General features: G+C 34.4%; 1 protein-coding gene across 2 annotated transcripts in view; it reads left to right on the top strand.

The window, feature by feature from the left end:
* Positions 1-23,166, top strand: part of Col11a1 (collagen type XI alpha 1 chain) — a 199,630-nt gene that overhangs the window by 126,526 nt on the left and 49,938 nt on the right. For both annotated transcript variants that reach the window (XM_052730954.1, XM_052730953.1), the window contains 9 exons: positions 4,531-4,584; positions 5,820-5,927; positions 6,310-6,399; positions 6,636-6,689; positions 13,018-13,125; positions 18,265-18,372; positions 19,427-19,480; positions 21,172-21,225; positions 21,696-21,803. In XM_052730954.1, coding sequence (XP_052586914.1) covers positions 4,531-4,584; positions 5,820-5,927; positions 6,310-6,399; positions 6,636-6,689; positions 13,018-13,125; positions 18,265-18,372; positions 19,427-19,480; positions 21,172-21,225; positions 21,696-21,803 — 738 coding nt within the window. The remainder of the gene's footprint in view (positions 1-4,530; positions 4,585-5,819; positions 5,928-6,309; positions 6,400-6,635; positions 6,690-13,017; positions 13,126-18,264; positions 18,373-19,426; positions 19,481-21,171; positions 21,226-21,695; positions 21,804-23,166) is intronic.

Here is a 23,166-nt window from a genome sequence, read left to right on the forward strand (position 1 = left end):
ACAATATATCATATAGTTTCCCCTCCCTCTATTCCTTCCAGTTCCTTTCCTCCTTTCTCTCCTCTGGATCCACTGACTTTCTGTTTCTCACTAGAAAAGAACAGGCTTCTCAGAGATGACAACCAAACATTACAAAATCAAATATAACAAGATAAAGCAACCACTATCACACTGAAGTTTGACACGGCAACCCAACAGAAGGAAGAGAGTCCCAAGAGTAGGGACAAGATTCAGAGACCCACTCATTCTCACAGTTGGAGTCCCGTAAAAACACTAAACGAATAGCCATAATACATACTCAGAAGACCTAGTGCAGACCCATGTAGGCCCTGTGCTTGCTGTAAGCACGTATGTGCCTTGCTTAGCTGAGTCAGAGGGCCTTGTTTTCCTGATTTCCTCCAGCCCTTCTGGCTATTCCAATCTCCATAGGATTCCCTGAGTATTGAGACGAAGACCTTGATGGAGATCTCCCGTTTAGATTCTCTCTCCGAATAACGTCTGGCCGTGGGTCTCTGCATCTGTTCCCATATGCTGCTATTGAGCTTTTTTATTAAAATATTTTACCAAAACCATAATTAGACCCAAGTGTTAACCTTGTCTTTACATAAATAGAATGCTTGTTATTATGGTCCTTATTGTAGCAACCAGCAGCATTTAAGGATGAACTGATAGAGATGGTCTCATGCCTGGGATACCCCCACAAGATGCCACCTGGATCCATCCATTTCAGTCTCCTTACAGCTACACCTCACTTGACCCCCCAGTGTTCACTCATCTCAGGAAAATGTATTACTATAAGCCAGTCTTAGAGGATGAGATAATTTCTGAAATGGGAACTGTAAGGAAATAATTGACTTGAATGTAAGCTTCTTGTCTAATAGGAAAAAAAGTTGAAAATTATAATTAGATTTGTTAAAAAATTAGTAGGAAATACAACTGTAATTTAACTGAACAGCTCACCCTATGTTGGATTCATGAGCAGAGGGAAAATGAAGGTCCCCTGGTGGGCTGTTGTGTTTGTTTATTTGCTTATTTTGCTACTCTTAAACTCCCCATCTGTCTAGCTCAGTAGGTTGTTATATTAATCGGAAATCCTCACTGCTGGCCATGATTCCTTGGAATCAATCATTGGATCTCACAGTTAGTTAATTTTATTCATTTTTCTTGAGGAAACCAGGACACAAACTACCATTGACTATTTGTTGTAATCCCCTTTACTGCATTCTGTTAGCATTAAAACATATTTAGAATTGCACTGCAATACATCTTCACAAATGCTGAACTGTTTACTAATTTCATCCCATGGGAAGCACTCCATCAACAGCAGTATGATTCCTATTTTGCTCACCATGTCACAATTCTTGGGTTATAAAGTATTAGTTTTATCTGAAACTTGCAGTCTAATTTTTCCAAAAGCAAATCAAGAAATACATACCGGGATCAAAGAATAAAATTTACTCTTGGAATGGTATTTCCAGAGCAAGGGCAATAATCTATGAAAATAACTCACACTCAAATTTGCAAAGACATTCTCATTCAAATCCTGCAGCCCACATTTTTACCAAAGTCATGGAACTTCTAGGAAAATGCCAGCATGCTTCTAACATGTCTTTTGAAGAATCAATAACTAGAGAATTAATAATTACGATTCCCCTCATTTCTAAATTTAATCAAAAGTGGGACATTGAATATGATGAAAATATATTGTATGAAATTCCCAAAAGAATTAATTTTAAAAGTACTTGCTTTTTCCAAAAAAGCCCATATTATATAAAACATTAAAATGTAAAACAAGAAGAAAAATAATTTGTTAGGTAGTACTTCGAGCAAGTTTCTATCTAGTAGTTTCTCATAGGCAGACAGAGTTAGTTTTGAGAAATTATGTCATAATTTCTACTTTTAAGAGATCAATGAACAACCCTATAGCTAGAAATCAACTGTTTTCCTTCAACTTTTTTCTTGTTGACTATAATTCAAAGGTTTCCTGCAGAAGATTCTGAATCGAGAGTGGATATACTTTGTAGTATATGTGTTTCCTTATTTCAAAGAAGAAATTATTTTGTTATATTTGAAATTCATCTCCAGTCAAAATCCTTCAGAATAAATTTTGATGTCTTATATTTTGAAGCCTTTTGGTTGTTGTGATGGTGGTTGCCCAATAAAAACTATTAATAGGTTTTTTTTTGTGTATCTTGAAAACACACAAATTCATATGAGGGCCACTGTAGAATCCAGTATTGTCCATAAAATGAATTAAGTTCCTTTTGATATTATCAGAATAGAAAATATATGTTGTCGGGCATTACACTAGATTCTCTCTGGTTTCCAGAGACTCTGGAGAAAGCATTAACTTAACCTAAAATATTCCAAAATTAAAACAAATGCAGTTTTATAGTATGGCATTATGAAGTAAGAAAATTCCACTCTGAATTATAATAATTTTCTTAATTTTATTTTATTTATATGATTCTAATGTCAAATTCACTAGATATTTGCACATGCTCCGATTTTTTTGTATGGGCAGGAATGTGGACAGTACTATCTTCCAGCTCTCTCTATAACCATCATTCTTACTACTGAGCTAGCAGCCATGTGGCTACTTGTATGTAAGTTTTTCAGTTCTCCATTTTTTCTTCAGTGGAGCATTGATGTTAATGAATTCATTGTAATAAGTTGTTACTCTATTAATTTTGTGTACCATTCATGTTCCTGCAGTTACTAAGACAAATCCTTCATGTTTTTTAAAGGTCAGAATTGCATTTTTTTTCCCTTCACATCAAACTCAATTGATCAGAAGAAGGCAATGTAGACCTAAGGAATGGGTAAATTCAAACAGGTAGCTATGGCTGTTTAAGAGAGAGAGAGGCAAGATCAATGGGGTTCAAACCTATGGCCACTTCCAAAGAAAAGACACACCTTAGTAGCTGCCTCGGCTGATATTGTGAGAAAAATTCTCACTGATGTGGGTTGATAATATATGTATCGAAATAGTTGATTAGATTTGCTGGTTTGAGATAGTGGTTCTGGGTAATGTAGACAAGTGGGTAAACCGGATTTAAAGTCTGAAGTCATCAAGGCAAGAATTGGATACAGCTTGAATGTCTACTAGGGCAATCAAGAGACAGTTATATGTTAAATACTTTCTCCCATGATGCAATAGGCTTTATGTGAAGATTGAAGAAAGCCTAGGAACTGAAGGTGCTTTATTAATAAAAGTATTATTGATAGCATCCATGTGTCACCAAGGAGGAACATTACTAGAGAATCACAGCAAGGGATCTATCTCCATGCTGAGATGGAGATGGCACCAGACACCATTGGTAATGTCCGGTTGAGACCTATTGAGAAAGAGCAGAGTTCAGCACAGATTAGCAATTTCTAAATAGTCTGGGGCAGATGAAAGAGTATACCAGCATGGGGATATAATTGCAGTAATAGAGGTTGTTGACATAATGCAGGAAGTATTAAGTATATGTGGATATATATATACATATATATATGTATATATATATATACATTTGTACATACACATATACTATATGAATACTCATGCATATGGTGTACACATATGTAGATGTGTTTACATGTGAGTGTGCATAGCACGTAGTTTGATCATAGATTTTCAAACTCACCAGTTGATTCAATGTTAAAATTATAAAATGATAAATAAATTCTCTGATAATTTTCTTTAAACAACTTGGTCTTGCCATTGAAGAGGATTGCACAAGTAGACATCTACTGGTCTTAAATCAAATTTAAAAAGAGGAGAAATGTACTTCCTTTCCCTGTAATATCAACTGCAATAATAAAAATTCAGATTTTCTCTTCAGGTTTTTGTATTTATTTCCTCAATCTATAACGTAGATTATATGACTTACAAAAGAAATCTATCATAATAAAATCCCATGGAAAAAATAATCCATGAACCTGGAAAAATATGGATCCCAGAATATATTCCCAAAGCCTGATTCAGTGGGCACTCACTGCTCACATTGACCAGATATATTTATTGATCAGATTATTTGCAAAGTGTACTTGTAACTATTCTTTTGTGTTCTAGGGAAGAATATTGATAAAGTTGATAGGATTATTAGTCATGAAATGTATTATCTTTTTAAATATATTTTATATTTTGTCTTAAGAGATTGTCAAAACTTTATGTATAATCAGTTAATGATCTTAAAGAATATAGAACTCCTTCACATATCATCCATAAATCTTGCTTGGCTAAAATTCTATATGTTACTGGATGAGGTAGAACAGTGAAAAGAACACAATTTTGTTCCATATTCATCATAACCCCGTCTTTTATTTTATTTAAAATAATACTTTCACTATAATGTGCAAAATGAAAATATAATATTTTGGACATTTATAAAGAACCAATACAATAACTCATTACATTTGAAAAGAATTAATTTTTAGCCAAAATTAAACTTTCATTTAACATGTATTTCAATTATATTGCAGAATTTTAATTTTTGCTTTATCCTACCTATAGCTTTTATAGATTGTTCTTTACTTTCTTAGGGATTTCAAGGCAAGACTGGTCCCCCTGGGCCAGGAGGTGTGGTTGGACCTCAGGTATGTCTTTTTATTCTTCTAGCATATTTTATTTTATTTTTTTTTTATGTTTTCTCTTTACTAAGCTGACTTAAATTGGTGTATTTTTAGTAAAGTGATTATTATTTATTATTATTATTATTATTATTATTATTATTATTATTATTTTGGTTTGGTTTGGCTTAAGACTAATGTCTCAGAGCATCCAGACTAGCTTTAAACTCATTATGTAGCTGAGAATGCCTTTGTGGAAAAAGTGTTTGCACATTAACAATAAGCTAAAGTGTTTCAGTCATTACAGACAAAGGAACTTAGACCTGGAAATGTGTGCAAAAAGAGGGGACGTGTCTCTTTACCCATGTCCAGAACATGGAAACGTGATGTATTTTTAATAAAACACAGGGGATGCTGTCTCACAAGCAACTGCAGTAATGTGTTCCACTTTCAAAGAGTCTCAGACGCTAGGATTGTTCTCAGTATATGTGTTTAACTTAAATCGTTCATTCTGCTGTGGCAGCATAGTGCAACAGGTCACCATTCCCTTTTTACACTGGAGGCTTATCATACTCCAGCCTTTCAAACAGCACCCACAAGGGGGCACACAGAGAACCTGGCATTTCCCCTCAGCATTTGCTGTCCCTTCAGGCAGCTGGTTTTTTAGTACAGCTTCCAGGACAAACTCAAGGACTAAACTCTGGGACCCCTTAGCTTTATTCCTCAGACTTTGTCAAGTGAATATGAATTAACTGTTTGTATGGGGGTTGCTGGGTCAGGGAAATGGAAAAAAAAACTGCTCATTTTTTGGGGGGGTCCAAGAGACTTTGATTTATTATCAAAGCAATGAGTGACTCCTTGAGTACCCACCAGAGTGGCATCAGTGTCTCAATATTGTAAAGCAGATTTGACACCTTGTATAAAGAGAGGAATAAGGTGAAACTATCATTTATAACATAAAGTTTTAAAGAGTAGTTGGTCTAGCTTCCCTCTCAAGCAGTTCTAGTTTTGAGCAAGGAAACTCTCCTTGCATACATCATACAGTTCCCTGGCACTTCTGGCTATTCTCACCAACACTGCAATAAGCTTCTCAAACACTTGCTGCATATACTACTTTCATTAACTTCCAGGAAGTGTTTTGTTATGCATCATGAAAATAAAGGAAAATAATCCTGTGAAGAACAGTAATCTTTGAGTTTGCTTTCTATTGATGTGGCAAACGTGACAGGACATTCTAATATGGCTTTACTTGTCTGATTCAGGGACCGACTGGTGAGACAGGTCCAATTGGTGAACGTGGGCATCCTGGACCTCCTGGTCCTCCTGGTGAGCAAGGACTTCCTGGTGCTGCAGGGAAAGAAGGTGCAAAGGTACAGCAAGATCAAGGACATTCGCTTACTCAAAACCTCTATGTACTCCTCATCCACTATACATGTGTATTATGCGTTTCCATACTACTCAATGTCAGAACAATTTGCCATGGTGATATTTAGTGTAAGGTTACTGTATTTCAAGACATTACTGAATAATAGCCCAAGAATCATTTCATTGACCATAATATCACCAGTTTGTATAATACCCTTACATCTGGGTATCAGTATTTTAATATGTATGGCACTCCTAATGACAACCTTTTAATTAAATGATGCATATTGTCTTTAAGTAAGGGTGAGATGAGAGATACTCACCATTTTGTTCATAGAAACTGTGTAGAAATTACATTTTGCTAATGGTATGTATTTTATCTCTCAGGGTGACCCAGGTCCTCAAGGTATCTCAGGGAAAGATGGACCAGCAGGAATACGTGGTTTCCCAGGTGAAAGAGGCCTTCCTGGAGCCCAGGTATGCTCAACATATAAGTAAAGCACATGGATGAAATTTTTACTCAGAGTCATGAGTAAATAAGGAGCTATATATAAATCTATGCATTTCATTATCTTAATATACATGTATATCCCTGCGTGTGTTGCCTTCAGAAAACACTTCCTGTCATCTCCATTTTGTCAGTCACACAGTGCCTATTAATAGTCACTTTATATGTATTCAATTGCTTTGTTTTTTTTTTTCACTTTTATCAGGGCGCACCTGGACTGAAAGGAGGAGAAGGTCCCCAGGGCCCACAGGGTCCAGTTGTAAGTATGATGATAATAGATAGCCACGCTATCCATAGTTGCAAATTACAGCTCTCCTGTTATTACTCTCATGCTGGGATCCCAAGGTGTGTGGAAGAGAAAATAAACATGTGTCAATCAAAGCACTCAATGCCAGGTTTCTGCTAATTGCAGGCACTAACGAGTGCAGAAGCACAAGGGTTTAGGAGGTTGGAAAGATTTGCTCTGGCAGGAGATACGGAACTGTCTATACCTCTTACTGTTCTCAATGAAATAAATCACAATGGTAAGTACAATAATGTCATGAATAGGAAAAAACCTGGAAAGGTTGTGGTTTGAATTTGTTTTCTTATTCAGCCCCTCCTTTAATAATTAGTCATAAAATAAGCTTCAATTTCACATACGTGTTCTGTCTGAATTAAGTACTTGATGAGACTTGAATTTTTCTGTGATATAAAATTATCAAATAAGAATGAAAAATAATGTCATTTCCCATGCTAGTAGTGATTGTCACACATTTCTGTAACATCATGAAATAATTGGCAATGAGCAAGCATCAGGGTTTGGCTTCACATTTATTCCTGAATTCCGTGTAAACTCAACTGAGAAACAGAGTATGGCCCTCATGTTTTTCATGCCCCCTCTGTTCTCAGCAATGCTCTGAAATATCACTATAGCATACAAAATGCCATATTTAGAAGCCTTTTCTCATTTAATCCTCTTCCCCTGCTTATAGAACTGAACATTTTCTTAGCTCTCTTCACAACTTCTATCCAGGGCAGACTGGAGCCATGCTAACCACTTTATAGTATTTTGCTTATGACTTCATCATTTCTGCTACAATATCCTCTGTTTAGTCTCTTTGTTCTCTTCCTAACAATATGGTAACGCTTCTCCTTGACTCCGTTCATTTTGCTACCCATCCTCTAACAGTCCTTTTGTCATTGGGAGTAGAATTTCAGTTTAATACACTTCTCTAACTATGCCATGATCTGATTGAACCACACTTGTGGGTCCATACTGCCTTCAAAATTAACTTACTAATCATGGTTGACAAATCATGTTCATTATGTGATCCTAGTAACAATGGGCTACCCAGGTCATTATCCTTATCGCCCCTTAATTTCTACCATATGATGTTTTGACACCCTCATGTTACTCAAATCACTGTGATTTTTGACAGTATTAAACAATTTTAATTTACCAGCCTTTAACCTTTAACGCCAGGGCATCCACCACCTTTTTGTGGCCTCTGAAGTCATTGTTGAACTCGCTTGCACAAACCCACACCACACACATTAAAAAAAATTAAAAATAAAACCTTCAAAACTAGCATTTAACTAAATGAAGCATGAAGACTGTCAAAAGCCTTCCCTCTATATTTTTAATTAATTTAATAATTATATATTATTTTATTTACTGACTGATGGGCTTGTTGTTGTTTTGTTGTTCTGGCTGTGGTGGAACGTTCTTTATATGGAGAAAGCATATAAGAGGAAGGAGACCCAAATTTCCCAAATAATGTCCAACATTTTACAAACTTACAATGCACTCTACCCCGTCACTATCGATTACTCTTTTGTTACTAAGCCTTCAGATTCTATTCCCTCCTTTGTGAGTTATTTCTTCTTGTCATTTCTTCAATAGCTTGCATGTTTTTGTCATAGTTCCTTTTTCTTCTCCCTTCTTTACCCTTCATTCCTGAGAGGTTTCTTTCCATTGTATTTTGTTCATTTTTCAGAGGGCGAAATAGAAATTTTGGAATGATTGCACTGATGACTCTTGATTCTTGTGTCCCGCTTCTCAAGAACAAGCTGTTACACCCAAGGAGGATTGGTCTTTAGTCACAGAATGTGGCCAGGACCAATGACAAACTATTGCAGCACTAGTACAAAACATGGAGATGATCATCAGAGTTTACACTTCAAATTCTAGCAATGCTTGATGCTCCATCTGGACTTTTATTTTGTATGATTTAAAGTATATCATTAGGAGAGTGTAATGACTTCACTTCAAGTGTTGAAATGAAGGTCACCTTGGCCTTAAAAATATGGAAATACACATTTTTGTTTTCTACATAGATAGCTTTGTAACACAAGAACTTGCTTGTGTTTCTGTTTTTCCTCAGTGAGCTCCATTTACACTGAATGCTAATGAGATGTTTTGTCTGTTTTCTGCTTTCATAGCTTTACAAAAATCTCCCTAGAATATGAAAGGAATAATGAAAGAAACTGATATAAATATATGTTTTTACTGTCCTCATCTGTGCAACGGTTAGGGAAACAGCCCGGGCTGTTTCTCTACACTCACCCATCCCAAGATGCACACTAATGCCGTAGCTTCCTGTCTTGTTACCATTAAAGGATTTTAGGGAGATGTTGGGACATTTAAGGGGATGGGTTGCAGAAATAGGGAAAGATAACATTAAAGAAATAAATTGAATAGAAGGTTTAATCTTCACAATGTGGAAAGCATACTCTCTTTTTATATTTAGTAGCGTAAGAAAATATTTTTAGTATGGAACACTGTTTGTAGGAATAAGGAAAGAGAAACAACCTTTGTGAAACCTTGCTTTCTAACTCAAAAATTACAAAAATGATAGTTCTGTGTTTTTTTAGGTTTTTCAGCATGTTCTTTCCAGTTTAGCATTTCTGATATACTGCCATTGCTGGTCAGGACACAAGGACACAATAATGCTATATGGAATAAGCTCTGCCTATCTAACAATGTAAACTTAGTGGCACAATAGAACCTCCTAATCTTAGATGTCTCTTCTTCACTTTCAGCTTTATAGCTACTAAAGTTTATGTGTGTCTTTTACTCATAGACATACCTAGGCATAATTATCAAAAATCAATTCATTGTTTTCATATTTTATCTTTAGGTACATCCCAATACTAAACATTTCAAGAAACTAATCAGAGTCTATTTCCCATATTTTATTGATGAAAAAATGAGCCATAGAGAATTTGGTCAAGATCAGAACTATTGGTTCCAGGGCTGGAAAGAGAAGGCTCACACTAGCAAACATTTATTTATGAAATGCCTTGTGCCAGTAACTGCCACAAGTGCTTTGTCATTGGAAAAAATGAGTGGAAATCCCTGCCTTTGTGAGCACTATCAATTTCTCATTTTAATCTATATGTCTATTTTATACATAACTGTCAATATAATAATTTTATTTACTACACAAAAGTAATTATATTTACTATACACAAATTCAAATTTTCTCTTAATCAGTTTAGATACCTAAGTTTTATGAAGATATTAAGCTTGAAAATGAGTTTCCCAATGGTAGGAACTATTATATTACATAGTTTTCCTAGAATGTATTACATGAGCACAGAATCCCAATTTATTCATGCTAAATGCATAAAAAATTCTTCTAAAATTGAGCTGAAGCTCAAAGAAAAGAAAGAGATTGCCTTACCAGTGTTTCAGTTGTGAGTGAAAGACTGGAAAGTTTTGTTTGTTCAAAGCTGGTCGAAGACTTAAGATTCTCAACTTCACTCTACATCATTTGTTTAATCAACAGGCACCATCAGAGATTTTCATTTTACATTTATTGGTGGATAAAATAAAATCAGTGCTGAGCATTCCATTATTACAGATATACAGGCTTATGGAATTTCTGTAATAACAAGGAAAAAGAGGGAATTGCCACTGTACCTTAGGGCACAGGTATACACTGACAAGCCTCTTTGCCTTCTCATCATTTGTCTTAATGCTGATGAAATCTGACAAGATCATGAGAAATATTTTAACTACAGAAAAGTAATATATTTTGTTATTAATTTTAATGCAGCTTCCAAAAGCAAGATGATAATCTGAAATTTAATCTTCGGAATGCTTTAAGGCAGAAAGTAAAATAGTTTCCTTTTTAATAATAACATATAATATCTACACACTCTGCACACTTCCTTAGACTCAAAACAGCAGCATTCCATCTCTGCTTAAGACCTGTTAAAATGTTTATATAAAATATTTAGTTTACTTTTAAATATTAAGCAGAGTTTACTTTCAACAAACACATTTTTTCCCAAAATAAAAGCCATGAGTCACATGTCAATAATGATACGTCAATTAGTATGACACATATGTCTTCATGTTTTATGACCACAACTTTTAGGGAAAATAAATATTCAATTAAAGTTCGGCAAATTGCTATTAATGGCAATTGAGTGACTCAGGTTTTAACCAAGACCAATGTTCCACATAACTCGTAAATAGACAAATGCACATCATTAATAAATTATGTTGACATTTCTACAACCATGTATTTTATTTGTATATATATGTGTATGTGTGTATGTATACATACATACCCTGTATATATACTGTATGTATACATACACACCCTGTATATATACTGTATGTATACATACATACCCTGTATATATACATATATATGCATACATATATTTACATATGTACATCATATACATATATCTAGAGGGAGAGAGAGAAATAGAGACATAAGGATGTGTAATATATACACATGCACACACATACATATATTTTAGAAAATACTAAATAAAAATTTATTTTATTGCAGTTGCGTTCTCATATTTATGATTTCTAACACTTGACTAGTAAGCAGGTAATATTCACACAGTTCTTCATTGGTTATTATGCAGTATAACAAACATTTTATGTGATTTTTCATGTAATTCTAGCTTATAAATGCCTTTTTGTTTAAATCCAGTTGAAATTTTGATAAAATTCTTCAAAATTCTTTCCCTTAATTTTGATATCTCACAGTTACAAAAAGTAAATCAAATGCTTCATTTACTCATAAAATAAAGAAGAGAAAAAGATATCACATTTTCATGTTACTTTTTCTTCTATAACATCAAATTTGAATCTTTTTAATTTAATGACTACAAATAAAATACATGGATGAGAAGTACAATGTCACAGAAGACTTTTAACAAATTAACATTGAGAAATTTAAGAAACACATATATCTATCATCTGCAATCAGTGAACACCGTAGGGAAATTGAGTGGGTATTAAATTCTAAGAATCCCGGGGTGGGTAGCCTGGGAATTGTGGCATTGATGTCCTCAGAGAAGAACAATAGGAAGCTTCTCACAGAGAGTGGGGAAGGAGGTTACAAAGTTAGTGCCCCTCATTTAAAAAGAAATGATACTCCTGGAATTTTTTGAAACCAAAATGAAAATTGAAAAAATGACCAATTGGTAAGTGGTGAGGTACTATGTAATTACAAATTCTTGATTGTGTTACCATTGTTCATCTAGTATCGTTAATTCCTTAGCTAATGAAAATATAAATTAGAACAATTTAGATAAACTGTATTTGCTTAATAAGATTACCAATATATGGAAATTTTTTTGTCAGTCAATTACTACTAATATAAGATATATGTTTTGTTAATAACCACTATTAGGTGTTTTGAAATGTTATTTATATGTATATGTTAACTTAAGGAAAGATACTAAAAATCATATTTCTTTGATCCATCTGTATCATAAAATAACATGGCAATTTATAGCTTAATGATTCATCTAGCAATCTAACACAAAGACTGCAGAGTATTGAATATTGTAACTGATTTTACTTGAGCTGTGCATAATTTAGTATATGTATATTTCACATTTCCTACACTCAATATTTTCTTAAATTGTTACCTCAGATAAATATAGTCACTTTAAGATGATGTTTTAAATATTTACAGTGTATTTTACAGCAAATTAATTAATGTACATAAGTTATCTTTTTTCAAAATCAATTGTACAAACTTATCAGATGTGAGTTGTCTCATATTGTTAATGAGGCCAGTGGTCAGTAGAGGACCAAGATAAATTTGCAGGTTCTGAGCAAAAATTCCGAAGTCTGTGCCAACAGCATACTTTATTGTATGGTGTATATTTGAGACCTTGTGAGCTCAACTTTTGGATTTAGAAAAACATATATTTGGGAACTTTGATGTGAAGTCCAGAAAGCGCTTCAGGCAATAAACAGTGTAGGGAAGGATATGTTGATTCTTTATGATACAAGAAGTAAACTAAGGAAGGTTCAACAATGTATGCATATTTATCCAGCATTGTGTAAAGACAGATTTTCAAAGCTCCCATCTCAAAAGTGAGAACTTTAGGGTATCTTCCATTTCATCAAAGTTGCTTAATGTCAACATCTGCACTTGGTACTGGAATTAGCATTTCATCCCTCAAGTGGTAGGTATAACTACTTCTTGAGTTATTAAAATGCCCTCACATTTAGCTTGACATTTTTTTACTAGATTACATTTTCATTGTTAAGCAAGTGATTCGTATGGAAGTATCTGTTTTAACTATTATGACAAGATATCCTCATTCTCTTGTTCCAGGGCTCTCCGGGAGAGCGAGGCTCTGCAGGCACAGCGGGCCCAATTGGTTTGCCAGGACGTCCAGGCCCCCAGGGCCCTCCTGGTCCAGCAGGAGAAAAAGGTGCTCCTGTAAGTAATGTTGAGGGAAATATATGACGCTGCCAACCTGCACACATGATTACTTTTTATTCGAGAGTATTAGCTCTTCATACTCCACTGCATTCTCCCTGCTTATGTGCCTGGCATATGAAGACGACTCCTTGTGTTCTCACAATAGAGGACCTTTGAAATTCAATTAATTGAGATGGCATTTTCCCACAAGTTATGAAGCCCTGAAATTTGTGAGGGAGTGGAATGTTATTAAGGTAAAAAGCTTCTAATTTTGCTCATTTAAAAAGGAAAATGGGAGTTTTGATTAAACGTTATATACTTCACTGCTTTATACTAGAGAAATGTTAAAACTTTTTACATCTTTCAAAACACACCTTCCATCTCAGTTGTTTACATGGTTCATAGATATATCCCACAGGACGCACTTGAGATTCTCATATAGTTTGAGTTTCGCTCTTTGGTGGGTGAAATAGGAAACGTGATTATTTCATGTCACAATTATTTGACTTAAAATTTGTGTATCTTAATTGTTGTGGACTTTATTCTGTTTATTAGGTTTGCCTCTTGTTTCTGGTATTGATTCAACCATATTAAATTTTATAAAGCATCCTCTAAGATGAACACACAAATTAATTAGTGTAGCCTACAAAGTGCTATGATGCACATAAAATATAACTTAATATTTTTTTCTTTCTTGTAAGCTGTGAGATACACAATTGAGTTTAAACTTGTAATTCAAATATCACTGTCCTTCAGTTACTGTCTTCAGCTCTAGTAATGGAATTATACTCATTGTCCATACATTTTTCTTTCATTACCCTGTTCTGATATTCAGGTCCTGTGATAGAGTACTAAAGTCCTTTTCAATCCTGTGATAGAATACTACACTGCATAATTAGGAACGAACAGTAATATCCTGATCCATGGTGTTAAGCTGAGAAATCCAAAATGAAGGGTCTTCTTCTCAGGAAGACCTCATGTTGTTCTATCCTAGGACAATGAAAGTCTAAGAGTGGGCAAAACTCTTATATATCTATTTCCTTCTGTAACAATTAACTCAACCCATTTCTAATGCCATAATTTCTATTTGCGCTCATGGGATGATCTTCTCTCATTAGGCCTGACCCTGTAATCAATGCATGGACAATGACCTTTTCAACATATTTTTGAGGGACATGTTCAGACCTTAATAGTCCTACTGATTTTTTTCTTTGTTATTTAATCAGGAAGTTAGAATAAGACATTGACACTGTTGGATATAAGTTATGCTTTGAAGCAAAGGCATGTTGCATATTTTTGCTGAGAATTTTTCTGAGGCCATATCTTTCTTTAACAATATACTGTTCATTGTTAAGTGACAGGAAAAAAAGGGCTCAATGTCTTTGATTCCAGCTAATTAAAACATTTAGGCCATACATAACTTGTACAATAAAGGATGAATACAGATAAAAGGAACTTTGGAACATAGAAAATATATTTTCTATGATGATAGTGTATTCAATCCTATGGTTTAAATTGAATACATATTTTGGTTTAGGAAGTAAAATGCCGAATTAAATACCAAAGTAAAAAGCACTGCCAATTGTTTTAAAATTTAATTTAGAGAGTGATGAAAAATTATTTAAGAAGCAGGTTAAGGTCTCACAAGGTTTGACAGTTGGTGATATATGTATCATGGCTAGCGAGATCATGAAATCCTTGTTTAGCTAGGCTCTCTCATTTTTTTCACATCTAGAGCTGCAAATATTTATAATATTGTACCTTTTGTCCTTAAAAGTATTGAGAAAAACAAACTGGTAGATACTGAATTAAGTAGTTTTTTAAGGAAAGTATTAGCTTACATACATTAGCAGAATGTAGTTCTGGCAATGTTGGGTTAATACTCACAGATATTCATGCAAAAGTCTTGTGAAACTTCATGGAATTGTTGGCCAAATTTTTACTAAAACACCTTCTGTTTCCCAAATTCCAAATATAAATTTTGGCCTGAGTTGAAAATATTAAGTGGTTACCAAAAGACACAGGTTTACATGAAATATAAAAGACATGCTAGATCATGCGGAAGTCAAGCTTATAATACACTTACCTAATCCAAAGCTGTACAAAATACTTAAAATGATTGACTATGGCCTAAACATGATTTCCAAACTATCAGTCAAATTAGAATCTCTTGGTGGTGGGATTGGAAAGGGAAGATAAACCTAGTTCTTTCTTTTCTTCTTTTTTTTTTTGTTATTTTTATTTTATTTTCCAGAGCTGAGGACTGAACCCAGGGTCTTGCGCTTGCTAGGCAAGTGCTCTACCACTGAGTTAAATCCCCAACCCCAAACCTCTTTCAACTTATCATTTGGTGATAGACATTTTGATTATGTGACAAATTAAAAAACTATGATTTGCGTATATGACTGCCACCTTTTTGGATTATAGATAAGCTCTGTTAATTATGCATCTTTTGATAGTGCAGTTGTAGTAACATGAGACGAAGAAGCATCAGTCTGAAACAAAGTGAGGTCAATGCTTTAACTAAATGTGAATTAAACAACAGGAGTCAATAATGTCAAGGAAAATCAGTTTTAAATATTTTCTATAATACAAGCATGCGTTTGTATGATTTTAGAATGATGAGCGCCAGATTGCAAGTCTGAAGTGCCATTTGAAATAATAGGTTTAAAACCAAAGCATTCTACTCTCATGTGATACAGTGCTGAGAGAGAACAGAGATCTAGAATCACACTATAGAGAATCATTATAGACATGAGTTGTGGAAGTCTCCATCAAAAGCAGAGAAAATAGACACTTACTGATAATAAGTTTGTGTATGGATGGTTAGTTCCATGAGTCCATAGAAGAGAAAGAGTGTGAGTAAGCGTGGAGCTAAAAGAAGAATGCAGTAGCTAAAGGTACTAGTGGGATTGGATGCAATCCCTCTCGTTATTAGGAAACCATGAATATATTTGTTTATTTCTCAATAAAAAATGAGATAAATGGGAAGTGAAGATATTAAAGAAAACAATGAATGAGAACTAAGAACACTGAAGTTGAATAGGCTGCTGACTTCTACTCAGAACTGAGTTGAGAGCTCGGCTCTCTCATCTATTTAGTTAATGATGTCGGTTAAGTTCTTCACTTCAGAGCCTATTTTCCCATATCTGAAAAGATAGTCATAGGAGATTGAGGATCATGTGCAGTTACAGTTCTCAAGCATCATGTAGAGTTGTGATGCCTTCAGTAAATAACCATGACTGGCACAATAGTCACAATAGTGAAACAGAACAGTGATTAAAAATAGACGAAACAATGGCCAGAAAATAACATATGGGAGCTTTTGAGTGATGAAGGATGCATTCTAGGAGTTGTGATAAAAGTTGAGTTGTATAAATTTAGCAAAAAAAAAAAGCAGTAAGAAAAGTTACATTTGTAGCAGAGCTGTTTTATTCTTCTTGCTACTAGATGTCATTGGATCCTAGTAGGAACTAGGTCAAGGTAGTGTCTTCATTTCTTTTCTTATAAAATACTCTCTTACAAGCAACTTCTGGGAGAAAGAGTTTATTTTAACTTATAGTTCAAGGTACCAAGAATAATAGAAGGGAAATCAAGGCAGCAAGAGCTTGAAGTAGCTCATCACTTTGCACCTCTAATAAAGACCAAGAGCAAAGGATGATGGTGTACTTAGTGCTTAGTTAACCATTCTCCACTTATAACAATCTAGAATGCACCAGTCTAGGAATAATGTCAACCACGGTGGGTAAATCTTTCTGTCCCAATTAATGTAATCAAGACAATCCCCCACAGTCATGCCCAGAGCCTTCCCCTAGATAAATCTAACTTCTGTCAAGCCAGCAGTTGACACTAATCATCACAGTGCTCACTCTGAGGAATGATAAGCAAATACATTCATCTAATGATGTAGATTACATGACCTGACCAGCTCTTTGGTTGTAATGGTGAAATGATGTGGGGGGAAGAAAAAGACATGAGTGTGTGGAGGCAGCACTTTATTTCAGTAGCTCAGAGAAAGGACACTAATATTTGACAAGAACTTTCAATGAAGAGGAAGATATAATGGAAATGCTTTTAGGAAGTACATTTGGTGATGATCAAAAGGTAGCCTGGTGGTAAGTCAATTTCCTAGCAGTCATGTGGCCCTAGATTTGACACCTAGCACTAATAAAATATTGTTTTAAGGAGGTAACTTGAGACAAAACACATAAACATACATCAGCATAAAGGGTTAGGAGACTGTGAGGTAAGTGGGTGATGTAAAGGGGCGACAATCAATCCCTTGAGGCTTCTCAGTTTATGCAACAGGAGAAAAACCACTGATAACAATCTAGAACGTTGTCTCCAACAAAACCTATAGAAATTCTAGTATGGGAAAATACATTATTTTCAAGCCAGAAAGCATATTTTTTATAGCAGTAGAAGTTGTTTTCTTCAGCAAGGCTCTATCTTTTGTTGTACATAAATTTACAAGTAGAAAAGTAATGTTCTTGCCAGAGAGGCACAAACAGAACCGGAGAGAATGAGAAACCCAACACAAAGGCTGTTTGGCATCAGGAAAAGCAGACATGAATTAAAATATCCAAACTCATAGAATCCACAAAACACCTGTAAAAATGGGGGAACCCATTGCATATAAAACATATCATAAAATTTTATGTATGCTTAAGTCTAACATCTGCTGAACAGCTACCCCAATAGTTCTGGGAAGGCTAGGTATGAGCTCAGAGAGACAGTACCACCTGATTTGCCAACATTTGTTTGGGGAAAATATTTTTAAAAAGTATTTATTTTGTCACTTGTGTTTAATAAATTTTATAGAGTGTAGCCAGAGACTTATAAATTATTAAAGGTGACATAATTTTTGTTGGTATTATTAATTACCTACAGAGTGTACTTCATTGTTTCTGTTTGCTGCTAACAGCTTGCAATCTGTTTCCCAGAAAGATTAAACAATTTCTTTTCTAATCATAACAACTGGGATATGTAGGGGTGTGTGTGTGTGTGTGTGTGTGTGTGTGTGTGTGTGTGTTTGTGTGTGTGTGTGTGTGTGTGCGCGTGCGCGCGTATTTTATGTATTCATGTATTATTTTTAAACCATGTAAAACTTTATGGATTTCTTGGAGCAATTTAATGATATATTGTATTTTAATGCAGGGAGAGAAGGGTCCTCAAGGCCCTGCAGGTAGAGATGGAGTCCAAGGCCCTGTGGGTCTCCCAGGGCCTACTGGGCCTGCTGGCTCTCCTGGTGAGGATGGAGACAAGGTTGGTGTTATTGTTTGTGTTAGTGTATCATACTAAAGCATATTTAGTGCTTTCTCAGGGACTCTATAATTAATCAAAGATTAATTCTAAAGTGGAAGATTTGTGGTTTTATCTTTTTTAGTTTTTGGTACCTTTTATGTAATGAAAGGTATTATATACCTCCAAAAGTTAAGAAATATGCCTTTCATAAAACAGCATACATAGTAGAAACATAAAATGTATAAGAGAACAATAATTTCATATTTTAAAAACTATCTTCCTTAAAATATTATAAATTGAATATAATTATTTGTACATGTTTAGTTCTGAGAACTTGTGCCATAAGACTTATGAATAAGCTCCAGTAGCACTGGTAAAAGGATTGGTAATCCTTTTAACCAACATATGAATAATGAATGTTCTCAACTTTTTATATCAGATGGAGGGTTTCATTGTTTCAAGTTAGTTTCTAATTTTGTTGTAATATGTAGAAATTTTGTGAAGTAGTGTTCTTGTAATCTTACTACTTGGAAAACTGGGAAAAAAGAAATAATACATTTTGATCACCATGTGTTTATATATATGTAGATCAACGTACTTCCATTGTCAATTGTTGGTAGTGATATTCAGGATAAAATCAGGGTGTTTTTGTTTTGTTTGTTTGTTTGTTTGTTTGTTTGTTTGTTTTTAGAGACAGAGTTTCTCTATGAAGTGTTGGTGCCTGTCCTGGATCTCGCTTTGTAGACCAGGCTGGCCTTGAACTCACAGAGATCCAACTGCCTCTGCCTCTCAAGTGCTGGGATTAAAGACATGGACCACCTCCGCCCAGTGCAAAATCAGTTTTTAAGGTGTAGTTCTAGTTGTCGTCCTCAACTTAGGCTGACTTCATCTTCCTATGTATTTATTGGTCAATTATAGACCGTCAGAGGCTGAGCAAGCTTTTACATTGAGACCATGGTTTTAAATACTAGCATGAAATTACATTAAGGGTAAAATGGTAAAATTTAACAATACCGATGAAATTTCAGGTATGGTGACTTGGAAATTAGCTTTAACATGCATCTTTCAAACACAGGGTGAAATTGGAGAACCAGGCCAAAAGGGCAGCAAAGGTGACAAGGGCGAAAACGTGAGTTCCTTACAATTTGGTGAGGGAGCATCATCCTTTTAATCCTTTTACATGGGTGGTTTTTCATAGGAACATTTAGCTCCCGCAAATTTTTTGTCAGATAGTTGTTGTACTGTGAATTTAAATGGAAATACTTTAAATATGTATGTGTTGATTTTTATATAAACAGTAAAAAAAATAACTTTGACCTTAATTAAAATTTGTAGTATAAGGGTTTGGGGAGATGCCTTCACTCGGCAAGCAAGGACACTTGTTGCTTTAGCATGCAGACCTATCTTGAGATCCAAGAATCCATGCACAATGCAGGAGCAAATGTAACTTAGCCTAGGTCAGGGTTCTGTGAGAGACCATTGCTCAATGAAATAAATCAAAGAGTAATAGAACAGGTTACCCAGACATCTTACTATGTACTTCACCTGATCATATGTACATAGAGCACACATACAATGCACACACATATGTGCACACAAAAAATAAATAAAATAAAAATATATTGATGTATATATGTGTGTGTGTGTGTATTCATATACAGACTTCAAAGGTTACAATTGTTTTATATTTATTGCCTTATAGAGGACCTGTCTTCACAAAACTGAATTTTATTTCATTCTGTAGTGACAAATATTGGTTGAATATCAGAATCACACAGATATGTAGGTGGAAAAGAGATGAAGTTATTGACATTTTTGACATCTTACATTTCAGAATCATAATCCATCATCAAAGCATGTCAGGCCAGAACTTAAGGCAGGGATGTAGAAGAGGGAACTTATGCTGCTGAGGCCATGGAGAAGTGCTGCTTACTGGCTTGCTCCTCATGGCTTACTCAGCCCGCTTTCTTATACCATTCTGGACCAGAGTCCCAGTGGTAGCACAACCCCTTTCATGGGCTGAACCTTCTCACATCAATCATTAATCAAGAAAATGTCCCACAGGTTTGTACACACAGTTCAGTCTTATGGGGACTTTTCAATAACTAGGTTTTCTCTTTTTAAATGACTCTCACTTGTGGGAAGTTGACAAAACACTAAAAAAAACAGACTCCCTTTATGCAAAGCTTTATCAGTTAATGCAAGAAAAAAAGGGATGTGTCCATGCCTAGATGACCCATTACCTGTTGAAATCTATTCTTCAAAATAGTCTCATGTATTTGAATGTGTAACACATGTGTGTATGCACAGAAATTCTTGATTTTCATATATTAATATATTCTATGTGCAGCATCTTAGAAACCTGGAGATAATTAGAAGATAGTATACTATTTCTTATACTCCTGATCTCTCTCTATATGTGTTTATGTATATGTGTATATACATATATATATATAAATAACTAGAGAAATATAACTTTTAAAAACATCTTTAAATTGGTATAGGTTAGTAGGAAAACCTAGTCTTAGATAACTGCAATATTCAGAGTGGAACATTTTCATGTTTTTAATAAATATCAGTTTTATCTTGATTATACATATGAAAGTATATGTCTGCAGGGAATAAAATAAATGATGGTTGCTGTGTAATTACAAAGCCATCTAAACAATACTTTTGTGTTTCCAATGAGGTGTAAAGGTGTTTAATAGATTTTAGTCAGCCATTGTTTATCTTGGTCAGCCATTGTATTCTATTTGTTTTAATTTTACTGATGCCTTAGAAGCTTTGATTTTAAGATTTCTGATTTGTTTGTCACTTCAGGGCCCTCCTGGTCCCCCAGGTCTTCAAGGACCTGTTGGTGCCCCTGGAATTGCTGTAAGTTTTCATCCCTCTCTGATCAACAAATTTAGGTACTTTTAACTCTCTGATTAAATTTAGGATTTAATTATGTCAGTCCTATATCTATTTGACACTGTGTGGTAGTAAGTTTATTTGCATGCTAAACACTGAGTCACACTTAAATGATCTACTATAACTTGCCACATTTAAAAAATCATGGCACCGTTTAAGAACCAGTATAACGTCATTCAATATCTAATAAATTTGAATATTACATTTTCTGCTGGACCATTTTTACTTTATTTGGTGAGATGATCAAATCATAATCAACTAAACTCTAGAGACAAAGAATGCTTGTGAACCAACTAATGACATATTTGGAGAAGACTGTGGGAATTTAGTCTACTTTGTAAATATATGGTAGACTATAAAAATGGCTGCCATTTTTAGAATAATGTATCATAATGTTTTTTTTCAATACTGATGTATGCCTTGCTGTTCCCAAGGGAGGAGATGGTGAGGCAGGTCCCAGAGGACAGCAGGGAATGTTTGGACAGAAAGGTGACGAGGGCGCACGAGGCTTCCCAGGACCTCCTGGGCCCATAGGTCTTCAGGTAAGAAGCCTCTGTATGATATTCACTGACTGCTCATTATTGGTTTCCAGGGGCAGGGAAACAAAGCAACACACTTTTTTCTATGTAAAATTAAATGCTGTGTGCACTGTGTGTGTGTGGTGTGTGTGTGTGTGTGTGTGTGTGTGTATCAAAGCAAAACATCTCACTCAAATATGCATCTGCTTGATTTCTGTTTCTGACACACTAGGCTATACCTCGACTGCCAATTTGTTTTCAAATGCAAACCACAGTCTTGTAGCTCTAGTAGTTGAAAGAAGCTGTTTGAAATAGTCCTTTAGAAGAATTAGTATTTCAAATGAGTAACTAAATTGCAAAGAATTTGAAGTAGCAGACTGACTGCAGCAGCAAGTATTAAATAATGGACAAAATGAATAGGTAATATATCAATAAAAATAGCTTAAGGTATAATTCTATAGTTTATGAAATGTATTTAAAAATAAATATTAAATTGTACAACACTAAAGCCCTAAAACTTCTATACCAAATGTATCGACTTCTCCTGAAGAATATTGCATTGTATCCAATTTCTCCTCCCAATTGTTTTTCCCTTTCCACTTTATTTTGTTGTTTCCTGCAAACCTTTGGATCTCCTGTGTATCTTCGACTTGCTTGTTATGTACACATCTATTTCTTCTTTGAGCAATGATAACTTGGTTTTCAATGACATTTGTGTACTTTATAGATATTACTTTTCTCACACTAGTGATATTGCAAAAGGAGAGCAATCCAAATCATAGTACCTACAAAATTTTGTGAAGTTACAGAATAGTGTATGAAACTGGAATAAATATATATGTAATTTTTTAAATTTACAAAAAAATCACAGGATTGATTTTTAATATTAAATACCTTATGATATAATTTTACAAGTTACATTGTGATGCCATATTATAAATTATAATATAAATACCTTTATAAAATAGCCAGTGAGTAATTACTAGTGAACATGATATTCTAATTTCTTCTTTGTTGAATATCAAGATAGTTTTCTATTTTTAGTAGAAAGTCATTACTTTCTTATTTTTTTTCTGTTTAACTATTTTAAAGTTGTTGATAATTATAAATATAGCCGTGAGTGGAGCTTATCTACATGTGTGAGAAGTAACACATTTAAAAAAATAAGAAGTAGGAGATAAAGTCAGATTGCAAGAAATATGTAAATGTTTTAATTTCTGTATTCTAAATTAAGTTGAAGGATTATCCTCAATCCTTTAAAATTGAACTTTGAAGCATAGCTGTCATGTTTGAAGATTGGTTCACCTTTAAATTCTTCTTTCTGAGTCTGAATATATCTATGATCTGTTTTAACAAGTTTTCCTAAAACTTTTATCTTGACATTCAT

Source organism: Peromyscus californicus, unplaced genomic scaffold, assembly GCF_007827085.1.
Source record: "Peromyscus californicus insignis strain IS unplaced genomic scaffold, ASM782708v3 Scaffold_9__1_contigs__length_137607984, whole genome shotgun sequence".
In the NCBI taxonomy this organism is placed as follows: Eukaryota; Metazoa; Chordata; class Mammalia; order Rodentia; family Cricetidae; genus Peromyscus; species Peromyscus californicus.